Raw genomic sequence first — 18,245 nt, forward strand, 5'->3', positions numbered from 1 at the left:
CTCCCCCCAGGAGGGAGTGGGTCCTGTGAACAGACCTAAGGTGTCATCCTTTTCTCAATGTGGCCGTGAACCAGACCAGGCACCATCTATATCTATATCTGAGGGTGAGACATTAGAGAAGGTTTTGACTTTGTTAGAGAAGGCTCTGGTCAGCAATACTCAGTCTGTGAACAGAGGGCCCCGTAAACAGTTCCACAAACGTCAGCGTGAGTGCGCCGTCTGTGGAAGCACTAATCACTGGACCAAAGCTCACTGTCAGATGCACCAGCTGTGCTTCAAGTGCTTCTCTCCGGGCCACATGAGCTTTGACTGTAGTGAGGCTGGGCAGCGACAGAGCCCTGGATGTGGACAGACTGGCAGGTCTCAGGAAAACTAGAATGCCTCCATTCTGAGGAGGGCAATGTGGGGCAGTCTTGTTTTTCCTCCACTGATGATGATATCGAATCTGTTTATTCTTACTTTTGTGAGTCAGTACCCAAGAACAACACAGTCATTTTTCAGAACACAATGAGAATTACTCAGAATGACAGTTTGTTTTACACCTCTGTGCCAGTACAGGATAAAGTTGAGCTGAAGGGGATGTTAGATAGTGGGTCCATGGCTACTACTCTGCGCGCAGATATTGTACCTCGGTTGAGGGAGGCAGGAGTGGTAGAGGGGAACTTTCTAGCTCCTTCAGATATCATCCTGGTGGGTTGTGGTGGGAAGCAAACTAGCCCAGTGGGCATGTGTGATTTAAAAATGCAGCTTTATGGTTTCAGCTATGTAGTCCCAGTGCTTATTGTAGATGGGCAGGTTGATGAACTCATTGTGGGCACTAATGTGTTGAAGTCTTTGATTAGACAGGTCAAATCAAATGACAGCTACTGGCGGGTGGTGGGTACACCAGGTTCCTCTAGCCAGTGCGATGACAGCCACTTCCTGCGTCTCCTGTCAAATCTGGAGAGATGGAGAGGAGACTCTATCCCAGATAAAGTAGGCACCATTAAGTTGAAGAGAGCAGTAACGCTCCAACCCATGAGTGAGCATCTGGTGTGGGGCCGCCTACCCCCAAAGACAAAACTCTCTGTGGGCAGTACTGTTGTCATCTCGTTGTGTGAATCGACACATACTAGTGGGGAGAGTAGTTACGCCTCTGTGGGGGGATGGATGGCTACCTGTGAAGATAGTGAATCCAACAACATCACCAGTTACCCTGAGACGAAATGCTAAAGTGGCGGATGTGTATCCTTGCATTGCATTAGAGGATTTTGATGATGTCAAGCAGCAAGCAGCTTACCAGAACGTGGCTAAAGTTCAATGTGACAGCTCACACGGCAGTCTGACAGCTAAGAGTTCAGTTAGTGGCAGTGTAGTTCATGGCAACAGTACACTGAGCAATCTTGGACTTCAAGGCCTGTCTGTTGAGGAGTGTCCAGTTTCACAGTTCTGGAAGGATAAACTTGTCAATTTAATTGGGAAGTATGACAGTGTTCTCTAGACATAGCCTAGATTGTGGTGAGGCAAAGGGGTTCTGCCATCGCATACGGCTGACTGATGACCGCCCATTTCGATTACCTTATCGTAGGCTTTCTCCAGCTCATTACCAAAAACTCAGGGAAACACTGGATGATATGGAGGAAAAGGAAATCGTCAGAAAATCCAGCAGTGAGTATGCCTCACCATTGGTGCTGGTATGGAAAAAGAATGGGGACTTGCGCCTATGTACTGACTTTAGGTGGTTAAATGCCCGCACTGTAAAGGACGCTCATCCCCTGCCTCATCAGGCTGATGTACTGGCCGCGCTGGGAGGTAATGCCTTCTTCAGCACAATGGACTTGACTTCAGGGTATTATAACGTGCCACTGCATGAAGAGGATAAGAAATACACTGCCTTTCCTCTCCTTTAGGCCTGCATGAGTACAATCGGTTGCCTCAGGGCCTCTGCAACAGCCCGGCTACGTTCATGAGAATGATGCTGACCATCTTTGGTGACCAAAACTTTCTAAGTCTCCTTTGTTATTTGGATGATCTGATGGTTTTTGCTAAGACTGAGGAAGAGAGTCTGCAGAGATTTGAGATGGTTTTTCAGCGGTTGCAGGAGCACAATCTTAAACTGTCTCCGTCTAAGTGCAAGTTTTTGAGGAGGTCTGTTAAGTTTTTGGGTCACATCATTTCTCAGGAGGGTGTAGCCACTGACCCTGCTAAAGTTCAAACTATTTTGAACGTGACTGAGAGCGAGATGATGGAAGCTGATGGTGTCACTCTATCAACACTACATTGAGAATTGTTACATGGTTGCTAGGCCATTGTTTCAGCTAACTACAGGTTAGCTGAAACAGGAGGAGGAGGCCTGGAGGAGGAGGAGGCCTGGTCCCTCTCGCAGGCTCACTGCTGCAGACTGGACTGCCGAATGTCAACTCGCTTTTGAAGCTTTGAAATCAGCACTAGTTGACCAGGCACTGCTGGCTCATCCAGATTTTTCTCAGACATTTTTACTTTCTGTGGATGCATCTACTAGTGGTTTGGGAGCTGTACTATCCCAAGTGCAAGATGGGACGGCAATAGCCAGGCCAATAGCTTTTGCTAGTAAATCTCTTAATCATGCACAATCCAAGTATCCTGCTCACCGGCTGGAATTTCTAGCCATGAAATGGGCCATTCATGATAAATTCAGCCATTGCCTGCGAGGGCATAAGTTTACTGTGTGGACCGACAACAATCCACTCAAATATATTCTTACAAAGCCGAGACTTGATGCATGTGACCAGAGATGGGTCGCAAAGCTGGCACCCTTTGACTTTGATATCCAGTACATACCGGGTCCCAAGAATGTCGTTGCTGATGCTTTGAGCAGAGAGCCATTTGTCCGCTCCACAGTTCTGCACCGACTGACAAGAATTCCATATGATGTCCTGCTGGAGGAAGCCAGAGGTCTTCGAGTGGATGATGTTCAAGACATGTTCCGCCTCTCCTGTGAACAGCCCGAGGCTGGCTGTGGAACGTCTATGGCTCCTGGGAGTGAGTTAAGTAGAGCTGGAGACGATGTCAGTGGGTTGGTTTCCTGTGAAGAGGTGTCTGCTGTCCTCCATGCTCACCGCCGATGGGATGATGGTGCCACGGTGAGGGCCATTTCACATGCGCAGCACCTTGAGAAGTTGATGTCCATGGGTCAGAGCCCTTTACCTGTCTTTACACACAAGGAGCTGTATGATAACCAGTCACTGGATCCTGTCATCAGCAGAGTCATGTTCTTTGTAGATAGAGGCCGGCGCCCATCTAGGAGAGAGCGAGTCCTTGAAGCTAATGAAACAGTTTATACTCTAAGACAGTGGGGAAAACTCACCACGCGGTTAGGGATTCTGTATCGTGTCTCAAAACACCCAGTGAGTAAGAAGAAAATATTCCAGTATGTTGTACCTGTGTCTTTGAGAGGCCTTGTGTTGAAGGGAGTTCATGATGACGCTGGTCATCAGGGTCAGCAGCGCACATTGTGGCTTACGAGACAGCGGTTTTACTGGGACTCTATGGAAAAGGATGTCAAGGAATACGTGGCCCACTGTAAGAGATGCGTGTTGAGTAAAGCACCTGAGCCTGAAGCAAGAGCTCCACTTGTCTCCATTGTGACAACGGCACCTTTGGAACTTGTGTGTATTGATTTCTGGACTGCAGAAGATTCAAACAACAAGTCTATTGATGTGTTAGTAGTGACTGATCACTTTACTAAGCTGGCATGTGTGTATCCGTGTCCAAACCAGTCTGCTAAGACTGTGGCTCGTGTTCTCTGGAATAATTTCTTCTGCGTTTATGGGTTCGCTGATTGTATCCATTCTGACAGGGGTGCTAACTTTGAAAGTTCACTTATTGCAGAATTACTTCAGTTCTCTGGTGTTGGAAAGTCCCACACCACACCTTATCATCCCATGGGGAACGGTCAAGCAGAACGTCTAAATCGCACGCTGGGTGGGATGATTAGAGCTCTGCCAGCTAGGTCCAAGGCTAAATGGCCTCAGATGTTGAACACATTGACATTCTCCTATAACAGCACTGTTCACGAGACTACTGGGTTTCCGCCCTTCTTCTTGATGTTTGGACGCACCCCTAGGTTGCCAGTAGATGTTATGTTTGAAAGTGTGCTGTTGGATGGGGACACGGTCGATGTGGATAAGTATGTCCAGTCTTTGGGTGAGGATCTGAGAGAAGCCATGACATTGGCTCAGCAGCATGCTAGTAAGCAACAAAAGAGACAAGCTGAGGCCTACAACAGACGGTCGAAGGGTCATTCGGTAGAGAAGGGAGACAGAGTTCTACTTGCTAACAAGGGAGAGAGGTGCAAGAAGAAACTGGCTGATCGCTGGGACAGTGCGGTGTACATAGTTGTTGCGAAGAACAGCTCACTGAACACATATCGTATACAGCACCCTACCACTGGACGCATCAAGACGGTGCATAGGAACCTGATTATGCCAGTCAACTTTCTGCCTTTGCCTTCTTGGGAGGAACCTGAGAGTCACGGATATCTATCGGGTGGTGACGTGTTCTCTGGGATGTCTGCAACGTCCAGCAAAATGGATGGGAGTGACGCAAGGACTGTTCACTGGGTAGCAAGCCTTCCTGAGTCTTCTGGGAGGATATTCCAAGAGGATGGTGAAGTCCCAGTTGATGGAAGTGAAGTGGAAAGGCCATATGACGTCCCCTTCAGTGAGGTGTGCTCAGTAGAAGTGGACCAGAGAGAGATCCCCAAAGCCTACAAGAGTTCTGATGGCGAAACTCCATTCAGTGGGGATGGTGCTGTGACAGATGTTGTTAACTTAGTTGAAGATGCTTTGTCAGTGTGGTCTGTGGCAATCTACCAGGATTCTGATCAGTCGTCTGACACTACTAGTGTTGAGTCTGTAACTGAAAGTGTGCTAGCTCCGGATAGGCCGAGTTGTAGTATTCCCCAACCTGAGGTTAGACCTCTGAGCACGGTTAGTGCTGTCCGTGACATTCCTGCTAGGTTTTTGGGTGAGGGTGTTCGGACTAGACTAGGTAGATTTATTAAGCCAGTGAATAGGTTAATCCAAACTATGTCTACACAGGAAATGAAACCGTTCTTGGTTTCTCAGTGACGGTAGGATATTGCCTACCTTTTCATTTTTTGGGGTGTATATGGTAATCTAACTGGGTCTTAGAGTGATTTGTGGGTTGGTCTAAAAATTTTGACAATTCATGTAACTTTGTGTGTAGTTCATCAGCATAAAATGTATTTGGCATTTTTTTGTATACGGTTGAATAAGGGATTAGCTACCTCTTATTTTTCCTAATCCTTCGCGGGATAGCTTTCCAGCTGATCGACCATTTGTGGGTCTAGATTTAAGGGACTACACTGGGTTACTCCGTCGCTCTGTGGGTGTGAATTTTTTTTTCTTTCTTTGCTTTGTTACCTTCGAGGTAATGTGTTTTGTTTTGTGCCTATAATCTAGTGTAAAACAGTGGGGGTGAATGTAGTAGAGTGATGTTGTTCCCCTAGATTATGCACCAAGTTGCACGCAAGGACAGTTCAAGTAGGCCAGGTCAAGAGGGGATGTTAATAAGTTAATAACAATAATAATAATTCTATGTGTTTTCTTTATTTAATTACAGCAGCATAGTTAATGTTATTTTTCGGTGTACAAACATTTTTTGATATCTATATTGTAAATACACCTAATTGTAAAAGTTTGTATATTTTGGTTTGGTCCATCGCGGGTTATCCGTACTTACTTTTATCGTTCTCTTTTGCCGGACCTTCAGCTAGCAAGGTGCCCGAGAGCTGTGACTGCACCGAGGGCTAACATATTGTGTGTTGTCTCTTCGTGTGCAGGACCAATAAACATGATTCAACCATCATAATTCCAGTTGTGGCAGTGTCCTGATTAAAAGTACACAACGCAGAACGAACCACGCAAACCGGTTTGTAGCGTGGTTCGTTCTGCGTTGTGTACTTTTATGATGGTTGAATCATGTTTATTGGTCCTGCACACGAAGAGACAACACACAATATGTTAACCCTCGGTGCAGTCACAGCTCTCGGGCACCTTGCTAGCTGAAGGTCCGGCCAAAAGAGCGGGAACTGCATGCATACATTCAGTGCCCAACAGCACACTATACAATTAAAATGATATACAACATATTCGGAACAAAATAAAAGACATACCTGCACACGAAGAGACAACACACAATATGTTAGCCCTCGGTGCAGTCACAGCCCTCGGGCACCTGCGTGAGCACATAGCAACTCACTCAAACACGGTCCCAAATACTCCCAAGTTACAATAGGTACCCTAATTAGCGAGCTTGGTGAAAGTTGTTAACATAAATCTTTATAATTGTTCACATTGTAACAAAACCTATAGTTGCGTAACAGCACTTTATGTAACTTTACCACAGTTTTATATTGCCAAATTACGGCGCCAAGGACAACATACTTTGCTAGCTGAAGAGTTACACATTGGTGCAGCTGGCTTCCGGGTTAAGCGGGCAGGTGTTAAGAAGCGCGGTTTGGCGGGTCATGTTTCAGAGGACGCATGACTCCACCTCCTGAGCCGTTGGGGAGTTTCAGCGATGAGACAACCATGTCTATGTATTACTCATCTCATATGTATATACTGTATTCTACTGTATCACTCATATGTATATACTGTATTCGATACTATTCTACTGTATTACTCATCTCATATGTATATACTGTATTCTATACTATTCTACTGTATCTGTCTATGTATTACTCATCTCATATGTCTATACTGTATTCTACTGTATCTTAGTCTATGTATTACTCATCTCATATGTATATACTGTATTCTACTGTATCTTAGTCTATGTATTACTCATCTCATATGTATATACTGTATTCTATACTATTCTACTGTATCTTAGTCTATGTATTACTCATCTCATATGTCTATACTGTATTCTATACTATTCTACTGTATCTGTCTATGCTGCTCTGACATCACTCGTCCATATATTTATATATTCTTATTCCATTACTTACATTTGTGTGTATTAGGTATTTGTTGTGAAGTTGTTAGATATTGCTGCACTGTTGGAGCTAGGAACACAAGCATTTCGCTACACCCGCAATAACATCTTCTGAACACCTGTATGTGACAAATAACATTTGATTTATTATGAAGGTAATTTGTGTAAAATGTACCTTTCCCCACTCATTCAGCCCATCTCTTTACATTGATGATGCATATTCAGTGGCCTGACTGCGTCCAGACTGTCAAAGGCCCATCCTGGTAGATCTGAACCTAATGCAGCTTAGAGTGATCGGAAGACAAAAGTCGCATTTAGGTGCCAGGTGTAACTGAGGCCATAGATGCTCCATATCCATTACTTTGAGTGTTTTATATAATATGACTAAATGTGTTTCTGTGTTGCAGGGGCAGTCAATAAATGGAACAGCAAGGCCACAGAACATGACATAAGCAGAGCTGTGGGAGACCACCTCAAGCCCCTGGTAGAGCCGGGGGTGGTGTTTACCACTCCACCACGCCTTCAGCAGGCTGGAAAAGTGGGATTGATACGGTTTTTCATACTAAGATGGACCAAGAGTCTGTTGATTGGTCAGTCATTGGGTTAATTTGTTGAAATCAAATCAAGCTTTATTTATACAGCACATTTCAGACATGGATGCAACACAATGGCTTCACAGGAAAAAACAAATAAAAGACAATGAAAATAAACAAATATTTAGTACACAACAAACAGAAGACGAAACAACTGAAAGACTAATGAGCATTCTAAGGAAATGCCATTGATTAAAATATTCCTTGGATGCAATATCCAACCCAAAATATAAGTGTGTTCTTTAGGAGGGTCTCTGATATGACATGATGCAACACAATGTCTTCACAGGAAAAAACAAATACTTAGTACACAAACATAAGAGGATGAAATGCCATTGATTAAAATATTAATTGGATGCAACATCCAACCCAAAATATCAGCTTGTTTTACTACATTGTTTGTTGTTACATTTCCCAGCAAGAAAAATCTAAAATGTTTCTCAAACAGAAGAGGAACTAACAAAGACTCACTGACAACAACCACAACTAAACAGGTGGGGTTTTAGGAGGGGCTCTGATAGACACTATGGGGGTGTCCACTGGAAGTTGACTAGTAACAACAACTGGGACCTAAAAGACACCCACCATGAGACCCACTAAATCTGCCCATGAAGAGGAAAACAAAAGAAAAACCCACACCAAACTTAAAGACAGGAAGTAAACCAAAAAGGTGGAGCAACTAAAGGTGTTGACTCTCCACATGTATCAAGACAACTGGAGCACTGGGCCAGACACTCTTAAATAGAACCTGGACCAGCTCAGGTGAAACACCTTCCCACTAACGAGATGGACAAGCCAGCACAGGTGTAACACATACTGACTAACGAGGTGACACCAATCAGTGCGTCCTACGTGCTAACGAGCTACACGTGCTAACGAGCTAGACGTGCTAACGAGCTAGACGTGCTAACCAGCTAGACGTGCTGACGGAACTAGACGTGCTAACGAGCTAGACGTGCTGACGTGCTGACGGAACTAGACGTGCTATACATGCTAACGAGCTAGACGTGCTAACCAGCTAGACGTGCTGACGGAACTAGACGTGCTAACGAGCTAGACGTGCTAACGGGCTAGACGTGCTAACCAGTGCACCCAAGACACATTTCAGTTGTACAATCAATAAATCAAATGTATTTATAAAGCCCTTCTTACATCAGCTGATGTCACAAAGTGCTGTACAGAAACCCAGCCTAAAACCCCAAATAGCAAGCAATGCAGGTGTTGAAGCATGTCAGTTGGCTTTTCATTCAGAGTATCACTACAACTTCCATTTCACATAATCATCTACAATGCTTCACCTTCTACAATATAAACATGGTGTCTACTGGCTGTCAACAATTAAAAACAAGAAAAAACACATATTTCTAAATAATAATTTACAATAGTATTATTTGTTTCTCCTTTTTCTTTCCATAGAATCCTAAATCCCACTAGCTTCTAGACCTCTCGTCTTCCTAAAACTCACTAGCTTCTAGAACTCTCGTCTTCCTAAAACTCACTAGCTTCTAGAACTCTTGTCTTCCTAAAACTCACTAGCTTCTAGAACTCTCGTCTTCCTAAAACTCACTAGCTTCTAGAACTCTCGTCTTCCTAAAACTCACTAGCTTCTAGAACTCTTGTCTTCCTAAACCTCACTAGCTTCTAGAACGAGCCCAAACAAAACTCAAATCAAATTGTAATAGTCACATGCGCCGGATACAACACTGGAAAGCTTACTTACGAGCCCCTAACCAACAGCGCACTTTCAATACGGAAAAGAATAAGAGATAAAACTCATCTCCAACACAGAAAAACGTGTCAAAATAAATTGTGATCCATGGCAACTCACTGGTTAAATGGCTAAACGCAAAACACATCTTTTTGACTGCCAACCCTTGAGATAATCAGCAACCAAGTTGTCCTTACCACGACATGTCTGATTTCAAGAGGAAACTCCTGCAATATCCGTAGTAACTTTCCACCTCACTGCAGAGCTTCTCTCTCTTTTCAGGGTTCACTAGATAGGCATGTTGTTGGATCGGGGTCCAGTCCCCAATGTCATGCTCTAGTACATTTGGTTTGGCACATCTGAGAATGAACCCTGATATTCTAAAAGCAGGGCAACAATTCCAATATAATTGTACCAAAAATTGTCAGTTGGTTGCATGAATAACTATGATTACTAAATGTTACATAATTGTAAATATGAAATATCAAAACCAAATATACACCCCTTTGTTAATATGTATTGGCAATAATTAACTTAATGGTGAGACATGGAATGATAAAAAATGTATATTTTGTCAGGCTGGATGTTTGAAATATGAGGTGATTTGAGTCATTCTTCTTCAGTAGTGGAATAAAGACAATTAGCACTTGAATGTTGTAAATAAATACTGGAGTGATGTAAGATTGTTAATAAAATTGATTATAGGTGTATAGGCTGCAAGTATGTTGAAATTAAGTTGTTTTCAAGTCATTGAAAAAAACGACATCTTTTCAACTACAACCGAACATATATTGGACTTTTAGTCTTATTTTCAACGTCTTTTCAATTCCATTTTGCTAAATGAGAATAGTGCAATGTCAAAACACAGTTGCAACGTGTCCAAATCAATAACCAATATGCAGAAGAAGTTTGGGATATATTGAAAACCTAAACATTTTGAAGTGTTTCATTGTGATTCCAGTGGGTAACCAACATGGTAAGTGTAACACAACCCTTTTTGTGTTAATCACTTTTTGTTAAATCTCATAAATAGTACTCTTCCATTTCAGAGCCTGGATTTTCCCCCTGAGGCTAATATCCATATCATGTTGAAATCAATAGAACAGGGGACAAACGTTTAGTGTTCTACATTGACATCATTAAAATACTCCTACTACAATGTTAAAACATTCTATATTGTGACATTAATTCATTGATATCATGAAACAAATCCTTCATGTATGTATTTTCTGATGTTTGATCAGAGATATTTTACGACAGTATCTCTTCCCACATTGATCACAGCTATAGGGTTTCTCTCCTGTGTGTCTTCTCTGGTGCACTGTCAGATTGCTAGATTGACCAAAACTCTTCCCACATTGACCACAGCTATAAGGTTTCTCTCCTGTGTGTATTCTCTGGTGTAGAGTCAGTTGGCTAGACTGACCAAAACTCTTCCCACATTGGCCACAGCTATAAGGTTTCTCTCCTGTGTGTGTTCTCTGGTGTAATGTCAGCTGGCTAGACTGACCAAAACTCTTCCCACATTGACCACAGCTATAAGGTTTCTCTCCTGTGTGTATTCTCTGGTGTACAGTCAGAAATCTAGATGTAGTAAAACTCTTCCCACATTGATCACAGCTATAAGGTTTCTCTCCTGTGTGTATTCTCTGGTGCACTGTCAGCTCTCCAGATTGAACAAAACTCTTCCCACATTGACCACAGCTATAAGGTTTCTCTCCTGTGTGTGTTCTCTGGTGTACAGTCAGAGAGCCAGATGTAGTAAAACTCTTCCCACATTGATCACAGCTACAGGGTTTCTCTCCTGTGTGTATTCTCTGGTGTACTGTCAGATTGCTCGAGTGACCAAAACTCTTCCCACATTGATCACAGCTATAAGATTTCTCTCCTGTGTGTATTCTCTGGTGTAAAGTCAGCTGGCTTGATGTAGTACAACTCTTCCCACATTTATCACAGCTATAAGATTTCTCTCCTTTGTGTGTTCTCTGGTGTATTTTAAGTTTTACTGAAGAGTTGAATCTTTTCCCACAGTCAGAGGAGCAGTGAGATTTCTTCCCTGTGGGTCTCTGCAGGTGTTTATTGAGGTGTTCTAATGTGGAGAGACTCTTCTCTGCCACTTCAGCTTCATGATGTTGTTGAGGCTCCCCAGAGGATCCACGATAGTCACTTCTCTCTCCTGTGTGAATGACAACGTCAGATAGTTAAATGCCCACAACAAAAATCCACTGTTTATTTGAGGTAAAGGGTGATGCCCAGAGCGTACCCATGAAGTTGTACAACAATTGACGTCTGTTAAATTTGAAAATAAACACAGTCAAGATAGCAACAATAGTCATATTTTGTCTTGTTTTCACATTAGTAGTAACATCGATGATTGTAGGCTATAAATAAGTTATTCATGTTGTTGAAACTCTAAGCAGTGTGCCAGACGACTTTTGGTCTCCAATTTGGGTCCCTTTCTGTGTTTGCGACAATTGCGGCACGAGGGCAAAGCACACACAATTTGGTTGCAGAAACTCCTCCCTGCTAATGAGGAAACCGATAGTAATGGATGTAGTATATCTGGTAATGAGGAAATGTAATGGACTGCTCGCTCCACTCCGGAGCGAGCAGTCGCACTTCGCTTCGCTCCACAGGTAATACTACACTTCTTTACATTACAACGGTTTGGTTTGTTTGATCTGAGCAATTTTTCTTAGCTATCAAAGATAATTGTGTAGTTTAGAGTAATTATCGAGGTTAGCTAGCCAGCCGCGACGCGACGCCTTGTCCTGACTCCAGACTTAGTCAACACACCTAGTCATCAAACCCACTGCTAGCTAGTGGGTTTGCTAGCTAAACAACCGTTACCGATTAGCAGCGCTGTAGATACTAATACATTACAACGGAACGGTTTGACTAGTGCAGTGTTAGCTAGCTAGCTACATAGTTGTCTTTGTCATAGCTTGATAATTGTGTAGTTTAGTAATTATCGAGGTTAGCTAGCCAGCTATTTCCGTCCCCCGCGACGCCATTGTTCCATACCTAGCCAACTATTACCGACGAGCAGCATTGTAGAAACTAAATACATTACAAAGGAACGTCTTGATTAGTGTTATGTTAGCTAGCTACAAAGTTGCTTTTGTATAATAGCCAACCTCTACCGACTAGCAGCACTGTAGAAACTATCACATTACAACGGAACGACTTGATTAGTGTAGTGTTAGTGTTAGTTAGCTAGCATTTTCGACATTTTAGTCAATAAGATTTTTGCAACGTAAGCTTAACTTTCTGAACATTCGAGACGTGTAGTCCACTTGTCATTCCAATCTCCTTTGCATTAGCGTAGCCTCTTCTGTAGCTTGTCAACTATGTGTCTGTCTATCCCTGTTCTCTCCCCTCTGCACAGGCCATACAAACGCTTCACACCGCGTGGCCGCTGCCACTCTAACCTGGTGGTCCCAGCGCGCACGACCCACGTGGAGTTCCAGGTCTCCGGCAGCCTCTGGAACTGCCGGTCTGCGGCCAACAAGGCTGAGTTCATCTCAGCCTATGCTACCCTCCAGTCCCTAGACTTCCTGGCGCTGACGGAAACATGGATTACCACAGATAACACTGCGACTCCTACTGCTCTCTCCTCGTCTGCCCACGTGTTCACGCATACCCCTAGAGCATCGAGCCAGCGGGGTGGTGGCACTGGAATCCTCATCTCTCCCAAGTGGACATTCTCTCTTTCTCCCCTGACCCATCTGTCTATCTCCTCATTTGAATTCCATGCTGTCACAGTTACCAGCCCTTTCAAGCTTAACATCCTTATCATTTATCGCCCTCCAGGTTCCCTTGGAGAGTTCATCAATGAGCTTGACGCCTTGATAAGTTCCTTTCCTGAGGATGGTTCACCTCTCACAGTTCTGGGTGACTTTAACCTCCCAACGTCTACCTTTGACTCATTCCTCTCTGCCTCCTTCTTTCCACTCCTCTCCTCTTTTGACCTCACCCTCTCACCTTCCCCCCCTACTCACAAGGCAGGCAATACGCTTGACCTCATCTTTACTAGATGCTGTTCTTCCACTAATCTCATTGCAACTCCCCTCCAAGTCTCCGACCACTACCTTGTATCCTTTTCCCTCTCGCTCTCATCCAACACTTCTCACTCTGCCCCTACTCGGATGGTATTGCGCCGTCCCAACCTTCGCTCTCCCTCTCCCGCTACTCTCTCCTCTTCCATCCTATCATCTCTTCCCTCTGCTCAAACCTTCTCCAACCTATCTCCTGATTCTGCCTCCTCAACCCTCCTCTCCTCCCTTTCTGCATCCTTTGATTTTCTCTGTCCCCTAATCCTCCAGGCCGGCTCGGTCCTCCCCTCCTGCTCCATGGCTCGACGACTCACTGCGAGCTCACAGAACAGGGCTCCGGGCAGCCGAGCGGAAATGGAGGAAAACTCGCCTCCCTGCGGACCTGGCATCCTTTCACTCCCTCCTCTCTACATTTTCCTCTTCTGTCTCTGCTGCTAAAGCCACTTTCTACCACTCTAAATTCCAAGCATCTGCCTCTAACCCTAGGAAGCTCTTTGCTACCTTCTCCTCCCTCCTGAATCCTCCTCCCCCTCCCCCCCCCCCCCACTCCCTCTCTGCGGATGACTTCGTCAACCATTTTGAAAAGAAGGTTGATGACATCCGATCCTCGTTTGCTAAGTCAAACGACACCGTTGGTCCTGCTCACACTGCCCTACCCTGTGCTTTGACCTCTTTCTCCCCTCTCTCTCCAGATGAAATCTCGCGTCTTGTGACGGCCGGCCGCCCAACAACCTGCCCACTTGACCCTATCCCCTCCTCTCTTCTCCAGACCATTTCCGGAGACCTTCTCCACTACCTCACCTCACTCATCAACTCATCCTTGACCGCTGGCTACGTCCCTTCCGTCTTCAAGAGAGCGAGAGTTGCACCCCTTCTGAAAAAACCTACACTCGATCCCTCCGATGTCAACAACTACAGACCAGTATCCCTTCTTTCTTTTCTCTCCAAAACTCTTGAACGTGCCGTCCTTGGCCAGCTATCTCTCTCAGAATGACCTTCTTGATCCTAATCAGTCAGGTTTCAAGACTGGGCATTCAACTGAGACTGCTCTTCTCTGTGTCACGGAGGCTCTCCGCACTGCTAAAGCTAACTCTCTCTCCTCTGCTCTCATCCTTCTAGACCTATCTGCTGCCTTTGATAATGTGAACCATCAGATCCTCCTCTCCACCCTCTCCGAGCTGGGCATCTCCGGCGCGGCCCACGCTTGGATTGCGTCCTACCTGACAGGTCGCTCCTACCAGGTGGCGTGGCGAGAATCTGTCTCCGCACCACGTGCTCTCACCACTGGTGTCCCCCAGGGCTCTGTTCTAGGCCCTCTCCTATTCTCACTATACACCAAGTCACTTGGCTCTGTCATATCCTCACATGGTCTCTCCTATCATTGCTATGCAGACGACACACAATTAATCTTCTCATTTCCCCCTTCTGATAACCAGGTGGCGAATCGCATCTCTGCATGTCTGGCAGACATATCAGTGTGGATGACAGATCACCACCTCAAGCTGAACCTCGGCAAGACGGAGCTGCTCTTCCTCCCGGGGAAGGACTGCCCGTTCCATGATCTCACCATCACGGTTGACAACTCCCTTGTGTCCTCCTCCCAGAGTGCTAAGAACCTTGGCATGACCCTGGACAACACCCTGTCGTTCTGGAGTTCTGTACTGGTGTGTGTGTTAATATAAAAGGCTTAGTACATTGTAAGGATTTTCAGAGCTCTCATAAATTAACGTTTAAACCCTTGTAGGCTGGCTATCCGTCTGCTTCATTCAACCAGAATCTAACACACTCTGGGGGGGGCAGACTGAGTAGTTTAATTGAAGTTCGGTTTAAGAACATTGATAACTTAATTCACGTAACAGGAAACCACTAGTTATGGATGTAGTATATCTGGTAATGAGGAAACCACTAGTTATGGATGTAGTATATCTGGTAATGAGGAAACCACTAGTTATGGATGTAGTATATCTGGTAATGAGGAAACCACTAGTTATGGATGTAGTATATCTGCTAATGAGGAAACCACTAGTTATGGATGTAGTATATCTGCTAATGAGGAAACCACTAGTTATGGATGTAGTATATCTGCTAATGAGGAAACCACTAGTTATGGATGTAGTATATCTGGTAATGAGGAAACCACTAGTTATGGATGTAGTATATCTGCTAATGAGGAAACCACTAGTTATGGATGTAGTATATCTGCTAATGAGGAAACCACTAGTTATGGATGTAGTATATCTGGTAATGAGGAAACCACTAGTTATGGATATAGTATATCTGCTAATGAGGAAACCACTAGTTATGGATGTAGTATATCTGCCTGGAGCAAAAATGGTGAGCTAAGATTTTAGTTTTTCACAATGTATTCTGAATATTACAGCGCAAGATCAGGAGTGCTACTCAAGTAAAGTCACATTAAGCTCTGTGTCTACTCACTAATTCACCACCGTGGGGGAAACTCAGGGGAGTTCTCATAGGCTGACAGCAAAAATAGCCTCCATTTACAGGTTGATGATGAGTACATTTCACATTACTTTTGGATTATAATTGTAAGGCTCGTTTGAATCTCCTGCTTAATATGTTTGTGTTATTGTCGCAAATCAACTGATTTATAGTTAAACACTTCAACCAGTTAAATGCTCTTTGGCTAGCTTTTCCATCAGCCTGACAATAAGGGTTTGTACACTAAGTGTTTAACAAATTGGCCCATAACTTCACCTAACAATAACATAGACCTACTGTAGGACCCATAACTTTATCTAACAACAACATAGACGTAGGACTATAAATCATTTAATATTTCAGGTGAAACATGGAAATTAAAATGTCTTTGTCATGACATTTCATAACCTGATCACCAAATAATTTTGTGAATAATCCCACTAGGCTACTCTGTAATGTGTTGTCATTCTAAATGTCCTGAATATAGGAAAATAGCTCTGTGTGTTGTACAATATCCTATCCATCAAGGAACAGTTCTCTACACATTATGACCAAAGTAGGAATGTTGGATCCAACGTGGAGCATATCTCTGTGCACAAACAGACTAACGAGACCCTACTGTAAATCAATCAGACAATAACGCATTATAAAAATCAATTTGTTAGGGGTGTTGGATCCAATGTGGAGCACAGTATAACTGTCTTTACCAGAGTAATGAATGAAGAAGCACTTTGGTTGTTGTTGCATGTCGTCATGTTTGTCATGTGACTGTCATTCAGAAAATGATTTCCTGGATCAGCTGATGATAGTTGAACATGTGACTGTAACTAAACAGCTAAAGTATTATGTATTATGTGTAATTATTGAAGAACCACATTAATGACAGTATCCATTTGGGAGTTGTCAATAAAGTTAAGGTCACTCTTGGTTAGAACCATTGGATTAGCAAACTCTGAAATGATTTAGGATTTCTGTATCCATGAAAACTGTTTTTCCAGCGTAACATAAGGAGACACTAAATGTTACGTAGGTAGAGAGCATTTCAGAGATCTGAATACAAACAACTTTCCTAACAGGACAATAACCTAAACCACAAGGCCAAATCTACACTGGAGGAGCTTACCAAGATGACATTGAATGTTCCTGAGTGGCCTAGTTACAGTTTGGACTTAAATCGTCTTTAAAATCTATAGCAAGACTTGAAAATGGCTTTCTAGCAATGATCAACAACCAACTTGACAGAACATGAAGGATTTAAAAAAGAATAATGAATATTCACATGAATATCAGTCTCCTATTGGATGACATCACAACTTCCCATCAAGCCAACTCCTTGAAGGCCTTACTATGACATCACTCACTCCTTCTAGTTTGCAGTTGTTAAAAAAACACTATTTTGCTCAAAACATTTATTTGTTTCCCATTAGTGTGTTTATACTTTACTGTATTTATATCACTTTTCAACAGGAAAAGTGAACAATTCATACAGTACAAAAACATATTTGAGTGTAGAATGCCCTTTTAAAAATCACACATTAGTTCAACATCTGCAGAGTTTGTGTCCCTGTTTTATTAGATAGTACTCACTGTATTTACTGGTGTTAATCAGATCAAGGTCCCTGTTTTATTAGATAGTACTCACTGTATTTACTGGTGTTAACCAGATCAATGTCCCTGTTTTATTAGATAGTACTCACTGTATTTACTGGTGTTAAACAGATCAATGTCCCTGTTTTATAAGATAGTACTCACTGTATTTACTGGTGTTAATCAGATCAAGGTCCCTGTTTTATTAGATAGTACTCACTGTATTTACTGGTGTTAATCAGATCAATGTCCCTGTTTTATAAGATAGTACTCACTGTATTTACTGGTGTTAATCAGATCAATGTCCCTGTTTTATAAGATAGTACTCACTGTATTTACTAATGTTAATCAGATCTCCAGTCTTCTCTTCTTCGTCCTCCTCTAATGTGACAGTAATCTCCCCCTCTTCATCCTTCATTCCAAAAACGTCTTCATCTTCTTTCACTTCATCCTCCACTCCAAAAACGGCATCTTCCTCCTCGTCTTTCACTCTGAAAGCGTCTTTCTCTTCTTCTTTCACGGTAACAGCCTCACCTTCTACTTGTCTTTGTAATGTAACATCCTCCTCTTCCTCTTTCACGACAACGTTCTGCCACAGTCCCTCTTTCTCCGTCCAGCAGACCTCTTCTTTAGCAGGAGGAGAGTAACTTAGTGAGCACATGGTCGGGGATGTTAGCTAGCTAGGCTAATGCTAACTTAACCAGCCAGAGAGTTGACTTACAACGTAAATATTAAATTTAATGGGGTAGCTAGTTGTTTACACATAAGTATGTTTAAATCACAGTTGCAATTAAACCTGGAAAGTGTCTAAAGAACTTGAATGTTCAGACTTTGTCGGCTAGCGAGCTACCGAGGTGGCTGCAGTTGTTGAAGAAG

General features: G+C 43.4%; 1 protein-coding gene across 1 annotated transcript; it reads right to left on the reverse strand.

Moving 5' to 3' along the window:
* Window positions 1-7,582: 7,582 nt before the first annotated feature.
* Window positions 7,583-18,245, reverse strand: LOC145875974 (uncharacterized). Its single transcript, XM_082971751.1, has 2 exons — window positions 17,700-18,245; window positions 7,583-11,461 (listed from the first exon to the last, which is right to left on the reverse strand). Exons 1-2 carry the CDS (start codon window positions 18,028-18,030, stop codon window positions 10,500-10,502), a joined length of 1,293 nt encoding a protein of 430 aa, XP_082827877.1. The 5' UTR covers window positions 18,031-18,245; the 3' UTR covers window positions 7,583-10,499.

The sequence above is a fragment of the Salmo salar genome, unplaced genomic scaffold (assembly GCF_965601325.2).
Source record: "Salmo salar unplaced genomic scaffold, fSalSal1 ptg000414l, whole genome shotgun sequence".
In the NCBI taxonomy this organism is placed as follows: Eukaryota; Metazoa; Chordata; class Actinopteri; order Salmoniformes; family Salmonidae; genus Salmo; species Salmo salar.